This window comes from Schistocerca americana, chromosome 9 (genome assembly GCF_021461395.2).
Source record: "Schistocerca americana isolate TAMUIC-IGC-003095 chromosome 9, iqSchAmer2.1, whole genome shotgun sequence".
Classification (NCBI taxonomy): Eukaryota; Metazoa; Arthropoda; class Insecta; order Orthoptera; family Acrididae; genus Schistocerca; species Schistocerca americana.
In genome coordinates, this window is record NC_060127.1 from 61557921 (window position 1) to 61568014 (window position 10094).

A 10094-nucleotide genomic window follows, 5' to 3' on the forward strand; every position below is an offset into this window, starting at 1 on the left:
TTGCGTTAATAGCGGATTTGCGTCTTTCTTCAATTTGCTTTTTTCCCATATATGCGTTTTCTCTATATATGCGTTTTTCCCATGTTGGCGGTTTTCCCATGTTGGCGTTTTTCCCATGTTGGCGTTTTTCCCATGTTGCCGTTTTTCCCATGTTGCCGTTTTTCCCGTGTTGGCGTTTTTCCCGTGTTGGCGTTTTTCCCGTGATGGCGTTTTTCCCCGAGTTGGCGTTTTTCCCCGAGTTGGCGTTTTTCCCCGAGTTGGCGTTTTTCCCCGAGTTGGCGTTTTTCCCCGAGTTGGCGTTTTTCCCCGAGTTGGCGTTTTTCCCCGAGTTGGCGTTTTTCCCCGAGTTGGCGTTTTTCCCCGAGTTGGCGTTTTTCCCCGAGTTGGCGTTTTTCCCCGAGTTGGCGTTTTTCCCCGAGTTGGCGTTTTTCCCCGAGTTGGCGTTTTTCCCCGAGTTGGCGTTTTTCCCCGAGTTGGCGTTTTTCCCCGAGTTGGCGTTTTTCCCCGAGTTGGCGTTTTTCCCCGAGTTGGCGTTTTTCCCCGAGTTGGCGTTTTTCCCCGAGTTGGCGTTTTTTCCCGAGTTGGCGTTTTTTCCCGAGTTGGCGTTTTTTCCCGAGTTGGCGTTTTTTCCCGAATGTGCGTTTTCCCATTACTCATGAACCCATCCTACCAACCGATTCCAGCTTTTAGTCAAGGTGTGTCCTAAATTTCTCTTCTCCCGTATTTGCATTTATCTCGTATTTGTGTTTTTCCCATATTTGCGTTTTTCCCATATTTGCGTTTTTCCAATATTTGCGTTTTTCCCATATTTGCGTTTTTCCCATATTTGCGTTTTTCCCATATTTGCGTTTTTCCCATATTTGCGTTTTTCCCATATTTGCGTTTTTCCCATATTTGCGTTTTTCCCATATTTGCGTTTTTCCCATATTTGCGTTTTTCCCATATTTGCGTTTTTCCCATATTTGCGTTTTTCCCATATTTGCGTTTTTCCCATATTTGCGTTTTTCCCATATTTGCGTTTTTCCCATATTTGCGTTTTATTTGCGATTTTCCCATATTTGCGATTTTCCCATATTTGCGTTTTTCCCATATTTGCGTTTTTCCCATATTTGCGTTTTTCCCATATTTGCGTTTTTCCCATATTTGCGTTTTTCCCATATTTGCGTTTTTCCCATATTTGCGTTTTTCCCATATGTGCGTTTTTCCCATATGTGCGTTTTTCCCATATGTGCGTTTTTCCCATATGTGCGTTTTTCCCATATGTGCGTTTTTCCCATATGTGCGTTTTTCCCATATGTGCGTTTTTCCCATATGTGCGTTTTTCCCATATGTGCGTTTTTCCCATATGTGCGTTTTTCCCATATGTGCGTTTTTCCCATATGTGCGTTTTTCCCATATGTGCGTTTTTCCCATATGTGCGTTTTTCCCATATGTGCGTTTTTCCCATATGTGCGTTTTCCCATTACTCATGAACATATCCTACCAACCGATTCCTGCTTTTAGTCAAGGTGTGTCCTAAATTTCTCTTCTCCCGTATTTGCATTTTTCCCGTATTTGCGTTTTTCCCGTATTTGCGTTTTTCCCGTATTTGCGTTTTTCCCATATTTGCGTTTTTCCCATATATGCGTTTTTCCCATATATGCGTTTTTCCCATATATGCGTTTTTCCCATATATGCGTTTTTCCCATATATGCGTTTTTCCCATATATGCGTTTTTCCCATATATGCGTTTTTCCCATATGTGCGTTTTTCCCATATGTGCGTTTTTCCCATATATGCGTTTTTCCCATATATGCGTTTTTCCCATATATGCGTTTTTCCCATATATGCGTTTTTCCCATATATGCGTTTTTCCCATATATGCGTTTTTCCCATATTTGCCTTTTTAACATATTTGCGTTTTTCCCACGTTTGTGTTTTTCCCATATTTGCGTTTGTCCCATATTTGGGTTTGTCCCATATTTGGGTTTTTCCCATATTTGGGTTTACTCATGAAACCATTCCACCAACCGATTCCTTCTTTTAGTCAAGTTGTCATCCAAATTTCTCTTCTCCCATAATTGCATTTATGTCGTATTTGCGTTTTTCCCATATGTGCGTTTTTCCCATATGTGCGTTTTTCCCATATGTGCGTTTTTCCCATATTTGCGTTTTTCCCATATGTGCGTTTTTCCCATATGTGCGTTTTTCCCATATGTGCGTTTTTCCCATATGTGCGTTTTTCCCATTACTCATGAACCCATCCTACCAACCGATTCCTGTTTTTAGTCAAGATGTGTCCTAAATTTCTCTTCACCCGTATTTGCATTTATCTCGTATTTGCTTTTATCCCGTATTTGCGTTTTTCCCATATTTGCGTTTTTCCCATATTTGCGTTTTTCCCATATTTGCGTTTTTCCCATATTTGCGTTTTTCCCGTATTTGCGTTTTTCCCGTATTTGCGTTTTTCCCGTATTTGCGTTTTTTCCCGTATTTGGGTTTTTTCCCGTATTTGGGTTTTTTCCCGTATTTGGGTTTTTTCCCGTATTTGGGTTTTTTCCCGTATTTGGGTTTTTTCCCGTATTTGGGTTTTTTCCCGTATTTGGGTTTTTTCCCATGTGTGCGTTTTTTCCCATGTGTGCGTTTTTTCCCATGTGTGCGTTTTTTCCCATGTGTGCGTTTTTCCCCATGTGTGCGTTTTTCCCATATGTGCGTTTTTCCCATTACTCATGAACCCATCCTACCAACCGATTCCTTCTTTTAGTCAAGTTGTGTCCCAAATTTCTCTTCTCCCATATTTGCGTTTATCCCGTATTTGCGTTTATCCCGTATTTGCGTTAATAGCGGATTTGCGTCTTTCTTCAATTTGCGTTTTTCCCATATATGCGTTTTCTCTATATATGCGTTTTTCCCGAGTTGGCGTTTTTTCCCGAGTTGGCGTTTTTTCCCGAGTTGGCGTTTTTTCCCGAGTTGGCGTTTTTTCCCGAGTTGGCGTTTTTTCCCGAGTTGGCGTTTTTTCCCGAGTTGGCGTTTTTTCCCGAGTTGGCGTTTTTTCCCGAGTTGGCGTTTTTTCCCGAGTTGGCGTTTTTTCCCGAGTTGGCGTTTTTTCCCGAGTTGGCGTTTTTTCCCGAGTTGGCGTTTTTTCCCGAGTTGGCGTTTTTTCCCGAGTTGGCGTTTTTTCCCGAGTTGGCGTTTTTTCCCGAGTTGGCGTTTTTTCCCGAGTTGGCGTTTTTTCCCGAGTTGGCGTTTTTTCCCGAGTTGGCGTTTTTTCCCGAGTTGGCGTTTATTCCCGAGTTGGCGTTTATTCCCGAGTTGGCGTTTATTCCCGAGTTGGCGTTTATTCCCGAGTTGGCGTTTATTCCCGAGTTGGCGTTTATTCCCGAGTTGGCGTTTATTCCCGAGTTGGCGTTTATTCCCGAGTTGGCGTTTATTCCCGAGTTGGCGTTTATTCCCGAGTTGGCGTTTATTCCCGAGTTGGCGTTTATTCCCGAGTTGGCGTTTATTCCCGAGTTGGCGTTTATTCCCGAGTTGGCGTTTATTCCCGAGTTGGCGTTTATTCCCGAGTTGGCGTTTATTCCCGAGTTGGCGTTTATTCCCGAGTTGGCGTTTATTCCCGAGTTGGCGTTTATTCCCGAGTTGGCGTTTATTCCCGAGTTGGCGTTTATTCCCGAGTTGGCGTTTATTCCCGAGTTGGCGTTTATTCCCGAGTTGGCGTTTATTCCCGAGTTGGCGTTTATTCCCGAGTTGGCGTTTATTCCCGAGTTGGCGTTTATTCCCGAGTTGGCGTTTATTCCCGAGTTGGCGTTTATTCCCGAGTTGGCGTTTATTCCCGAGTTGGCGTTTATTCCCGAGTTGGCGTTTATTCCCGAGTTGGCGTTTATTCCCGAGTTGGCGTTTATTCCCGAGTTGGCGTTTTTTCCCGAGTTGGCGTTTTTTCCCGAGTTGGCGTTTTTTCCCGAGTTGGCGTTTTTTCCCGAGTTGGCGTTTTTTCCCGAGTTGGCGTTTTTTCCCGAGTTGGCGTTTTTTCCCGAGTTGGCGTTTTTTCCCATATGTGCGTTTTCCCATTACTCATGAACCCATCCTACCAACCGATTCCAGCTTTTAGTCAAGGTGTGTCCTAAATTTCTCTTCTCCCGTATTTGCATTGATCTTGTATTTGCGTTTTTCCCATATTTGCGTTTTTCGAATATTTGCGTTTTTTCCATATTTGCGTTTTTTCCATATTTGCGTTTTTTCCATATTTGCGTTTTTCCCATATTTGCGTTTTTCCCATATTTGCGTTTTTCCCATATTTGCGTTTTTCCCATATTTGCGTTTTTCCCATATTTGCGTTTTTCCCATATTTGCGTTTTTCCCATATTTGCGTTTTTCCCATATTTGCGTTTTTCCCATATTTGGGTTTTTCCCATATTTGCGTTTTTCCCATATTTGCGTTTTTCCCATATTTGCGTTTTTCCCATATTTGCGTTTTTCCCATATTTGCGTTTTTCCCATATTTGCGTTTTTCCCATATTTGCGTTTTTCCCATATTTGCGTTTTTCCCATATTTGCGTTTTTCCCATATTTGCGTTTTTCCCATATTTGCGTTTTTCCCATATTTGCGTTTTTCCCATATTTGCGTTTTTCCCATATTTGCGTTTTTCCCATATTTGCGTTTTTCCCATATTTGCGTTTTTCCCATATTTGCGTTTTTCCCATATTTGCGTTTTTCCCATATTTGCGTTTTTCCCATATTTGCGTTCTTCCCATATTTGCGTTTTTCCCATATTTGCGTTTTTCCCATATTTGCGTTTTTCCCATATTTGCGTTTTTCCCATATTTGCGTTCTTCCCATATTTGCGTTCTTCCCATATTTGCGTTCTTCCCATATTTGCGTTCTTCCCATATTTGCGTTTTTCCCATATTTGCGTTCTTCCCATATTTGCATTCTTCCCATATTTGCATTCTTCCCATATTTGCATTCTTCCCATATTTGCATTCTTCCCATATTTGCATTCTTCCCATATTTGCATTCTTCCCATATTTGCGTTCTTCCCATATTTGCGTTCTTCCCATATTTGCGTTCTTCCCATATTTGCGTTCTTCCCATATTTGCGTTCTTCCCATATTTGCGTTCTTCCCATATTTGCGTTCTTCCCATATTTGCGTTCTTCCCATATTTGCGTTCTTCCCATATTTGCGTTCTTCCCATATTTGCGTTCTTCCCATATTTGCGTTCTTCCCATATTTGGGTTTTTCCCATATTTGCATTTACTCATGAAACCATTCCACCAACCGATTCCCTCTTTTAGTCAAGTTGTGATCCAAATTTCTCTTCTCCCATTATTGCATTTATGTCGTATTTGCGCTTTTCCCATATGTGCGTTTTCCCCATATGTGCGTTTTCCCATTACTCATGAACCCATCCTACCAACCTTTCCTGCTTTTAGTCAAGGTGTGTCCTAAATTTATCTTCTCCCGTATTTGCATTTTTCCCGTCTTTGCGTTTTTCCCGTCTTTGCGTTTTTCCCGTCTTTGCGTTTTTCCCATATTTGCGTTTTTCCCATATTTGCGTTTTTCCCATATTTGCGTTTTTCCCATATTTGCGTTTTTCCCATATTTGCGTTTTTCCCATATTTGCGTTTTTCCCATATTTGCGTTTTTCCCATATTTGCGTTTTTCCCATATTTGCGTTTTTCCCATATTTGCGTTTTTCCCATATTTGCGTTTTTCCCATATTTGCGTTTTTCCCATATTTGCGTTTTTCCCTTATTTGCGTTTTTCCCTTATTTGCGTTTTTCCCTTATTTGCGTTTTTCCCTTATTTGCGTTTTTCCCTTATTTGCGTTTTTCCCTTATTTTCGTTTTTCCCATATTTTCGTTTTTCCCATATTTTCGTTTTTCCCATATTTTCGTTTTTCCCATATTTTCGTTTTTCCCATATTTTCGTTTTTCCCATATTTTCGTTTTTCCCATATTTGCGTTTTTCCCATATTTGCGTTTTTCCCATATTTGCGTTTTTCCCATATTTGCCTTTTTCCCACATTTGCGTTTGTCCCCTATTTGGGTTTTTCCCATATTTGGGTTTACTCATGAAACCATTCCACCAACCGATTCCTTCTTTTAGTCAAGTTTTCATCCAAATTTCTCTTCTCCCATAATTGCATTTATGTCGTATTTGCGTTTTTCCCGTATTTGCGTTTTTCCCATATTTGCGTTTTTCCCATATTTGCGTTTTTCCCATATTTGCGATTTTCCCATATTTGCGATTTTCCCATATTTGCGATTTTCCCATATTTGCGATTTTCCCATATTTGCGTTTTTCCCATATTTGCGTTTTTCCCATATTTGCGTTTTTCCCATATTTGCGTTTTTCCCATATTTGCGTTTTTCCCATATTTGCGTTTTTCCCATATTTGCGTTTTTCCCATATTTGCGTTTTTCCCATATTTGCGTTTTTCCCATATTTGCGTTTTTCCCATATTTGCGTTTTTCCCATATTTGCGTTTTTCCCATATTTGCGTTTTTCCCATATTTGCATTCTTCCCATATTTGCATTCTTCCCATATTTGCATTCTTCCCATATTTGCATTCTTCCCATATTTGCATTCTTCCCATATTTGCATTCTTCCCATATTTGCTATCTTCCCATATTTGCTATCTTCCCATATTTGCTATCTTCCCATATTTGCTATCTTCCCATATTTGCTATCTTCCCATATTTGCGTTCTTCCCATATTTGGGTTTTTCCCATATTTGGGTTTTTCCCATATTTGGGTTTTTCCCATATTTGGGTTTTTCCCATATTTGGGTTTTTCCCATATTTGCATTTACTCATGAAACCATTCCACCATCCGATTCCTTCTTTTAGTCAAGTTGTGATCCAAATTTCTCTTCTCCCATTATTGCATTTATGTCGTATATGCGTTTTTCCCATATGTGCGTTTTTCCCATATGTGCGTTTTCCCATTACTCATGAACCCATCCTACCAACCTTTCCTGCTTTTAGTCAAGGTGTGTCCTAAATTTCTCTTCTCCCGTATTTGCATTTTTCCCGTATTTGCATTTTTCCCGTATTTGCGTTTTTCCCATATTTGCGTTTTTCCCATATTTGCGTTTTTCCCATATTTGCGTTTTTCCCATATTTGCGTTTTTCCCATATTTGCGTTTTTCCCATATTTGCGTTTTTCCCATATTTGCTTTTTCCCATATTTGCTTTTTCCCATATTTGCTTTTTCCCATATTTGCGTTTTTCCCGTATTTGCGTTTTTCCCGTATTTGCGTTTTTGCCGTATTTGCGTTTTTCCCGTATTTGCGTTTTTCCCGTATTTGCGTTTTTCCCGTATTTGCGTTTTTCCCGTATTTGCGTTTTTCCCGTATTTGCGTTTTTCCCGTATTTGCGTTTTTCCCATATTTGCGTTTTTCCCATATTTGCGTTTTTCCCATATTTGCGTTTTTCCCATATTTGCGTTTTTCCCATATTTGCGTTTTTCCCATATTTGCGTTTTTCCCATATTTGCGTTTTTCCCATATTTGCGTTTTTCCCATATTTGCGTTTTTCCCATATTTGCGTTTTTCCCATATTTGCGTTCTTCCCATATTTGCGTTCTTCCCATATTTGCGTTCTTCCCATATTTGCGTTCTTCCCATATTTGCGTTTTTCCCATATTTGCGTTTTTCCCATATTTGCGTTTTTCCCATATTTGCGTTTTTCCCATATTTGCGTTTTTCCCATATTTGCGTTTTTCCCATATTTGCGTTTTTCCCATATTTGCGTTTTTCCCATATTTGCGTTTTTCCCATATTTGCGTTTTTCCCATATTTGCGTTTTTCCCATATTTGCGTTTTTCCCATATTTGCGTTTTTCCCATATTTGCGTTTTTCCCATATTTGCGTTTTTTTCTATATTTGCGTTTTTTCCATATTTGCGTTTTTTCCAAATTTGCGTTTTTCCCAAATTTGCGTTCTTCCCAAATTTGCGTTTTTCCCAAATTTGCGTTTTCCCCAAATTTGCGTTTTTCCCATATTTGCGTTTTTCCCATATTTGCGTTTTTCCCATATTTGCGTTTTTCTTATATTTGCGTTTTTCCCATATTTGCGTTTTTCCCATATTTGGGTTTTTCCCATATCTGGGTTTTTCCCATATCTGGGTTTTTCCCATACTTGCATTTACTCATGGAACCATTCCACCAACCGATTCCTTCTTTTAGTCAAGTTGTGATCCAAATTTCTCTTCTCCCATAATTGCATTTATGTCGTATTTGCGTTTTTCCCATATTTGCGTTTTTCCCATATTTGCGTTTTTCCCATATTTGCGTTTTTCCCATATTTGCGTTTTTCCCATATTTGCGTTTTTCCCATATTTGCGTTTTTCCCATATTTGCGTTTTTCCCATATTTGCGTTTTTCCCATATTTGCGTTTTTCCCATATTTGCGTTTTTCCCATATTTGCGTTTTTCCCATATTTGCGTTTTTCCCATATTTGCGTTTTTCCCATATTTGCGTTTTTCCCATATTTGCGTTTTTCCCATATTTGCGTTTTTCCCATATTTGCGTTTTTCCCATATTTGCGTTTTTCCCATATTTGCGTTTCTCCCATTTTTGCGTTTCTCCCATTTTTGCGTTTCTCCCATTTTTGCGTTTTTCCCATTTTTGCGTTTTTCCCATTTTTGCGTTTTTCCCATTTTTGCGTTTTCCCATATGTGCGTTTTCCCATATGTGCGTTTTCCCATATGTGCGTTTTCCCATATGTGCGTTTTCCCATATGTGCGTTTTCCCATATGTGCGTTTTCCCATATGTGCGTTTTCCCATATGTGCGTTTTCCCATATGTGCGTTTTCCCATATGTGCGTTTTCCCATATGTGCGTTTTCCCATATGTGCGTTTTCCCATATGTGCGTTTTCCCATATGTGCGTTTTCCCATATGTGCGTTTTCCCATATGTGCGTTTTCCCATATGTGCGTTTTCCCATATGTGCGTTTTCCCATATGTGCGTTTTCCCATATGTGCGTTTTCCCATATGTGCGTTTTCCCATATGTGCGTTTTCCCATATGTGCGTTTTCCCATATGTGCGTTTTCCCATATGTGCGTTTTCCCATATGTGCGTTTTCCCATATGTGCGTTTTCCCATATGTGCGTTTTCCCATATGTGCGTTTTCCCATATGTGCGTTTTCCCATATGTGCGTTTTCCCATATGTGCGTTTTCCCATATGTGCGTTTTCCCATATGTGCGTTTTCCCATATGTGCGTTTTCCCATATGTGCGTTTTCCCATATGTGCGTTTTCCCATATGTGCGTTTTCCCATATGTGCGTTTTCCCATATGTGCGTTTTCCCATATGTGCGTTTTCCCATATGTGCGTTTTCCCATATGTGCGTTTTCCCATATGTGCGTTTTCCCATATGTGCGTTTTTCCCATATGTGCGTTTTTCCCATATGTGCGTTTTTCCCATATGTGCGTTTTTCCCATATTTGCGTTTTTCCCATATTTGCGTTTTTCCCATATTTGCGTTTTTCCCATATTTGCGTTTTTCCCATATTTGCGTTTTTCCCATATTTGCGTTTTTCCCATATTTGCGTTTTTCCCATATGTGCGTTTTTCCCATATTTGCGTTTTTCCCATATTTGCGTTTTTCCCATATTTGCGTTATTCCCATATTTGCGTTTTTCCCATATTTGCGTTATTCCCATATTTGCGGTTTTCCCATATTTGCGGTTTTCCCATATTTGCGGTTTTCCCATATTTGCGGTTTTCCCATATTTGCGGTTTTCAGATATTTGCGGTTTTCCCGTATTTGCGTTTTTCCCGTATTTGCGGTTTTCCCGTATTTGCGGTTTTCCCGTATTTGCGGTTTTCCCGTATTTGCGGTTTTCCCGTATTTGCGTTTTTCCCGTATTTGCGTTTTTCCCGTATTTGCGTTTTTCCCGTATTTGCGTTTTTCCCGTATTTGCGTTTTTCCCGTATGTGCGCTTTTCCCGTATGTGCGCTTTTCCCGTATGTGCGCTTTTCCCGTATGTGCGCTTTTCCCGTATGTGCGCTTTTCCCGTATGTGCGCTTTTCCCGTATGTGCGCTTTTCCCGTATGTGCGCTTTTCCCGTATGTGCGCTTTTCCCGTATGTGCGCTTTTCCCGTAT

At 40.3% G+C, this 10094-nt stretch overlaps 1 protein-coding gene across 1 annotated transcript; it reads right to left on the reverse strand.

The window, feature by feature from the left end:
* Positions 1 to 2873: 2873 nt before the first annotated feature.
* On the reverse strand, positions 2874 to 4028 carry LOC124550637 (circumsporozoite protein-like). Its single transcript, XM_047125360.1, has one exon. The coding sequence runs from the start codon at positions 4026 to 4028 to the stop codon at positions 2874 to 2876; it is 1155 nt and encodes a 384-aa protein (XP_046981316.1).
* Between the last annotated feature and the right edge of the window lie 6066 nt (positions 4029 to 10094).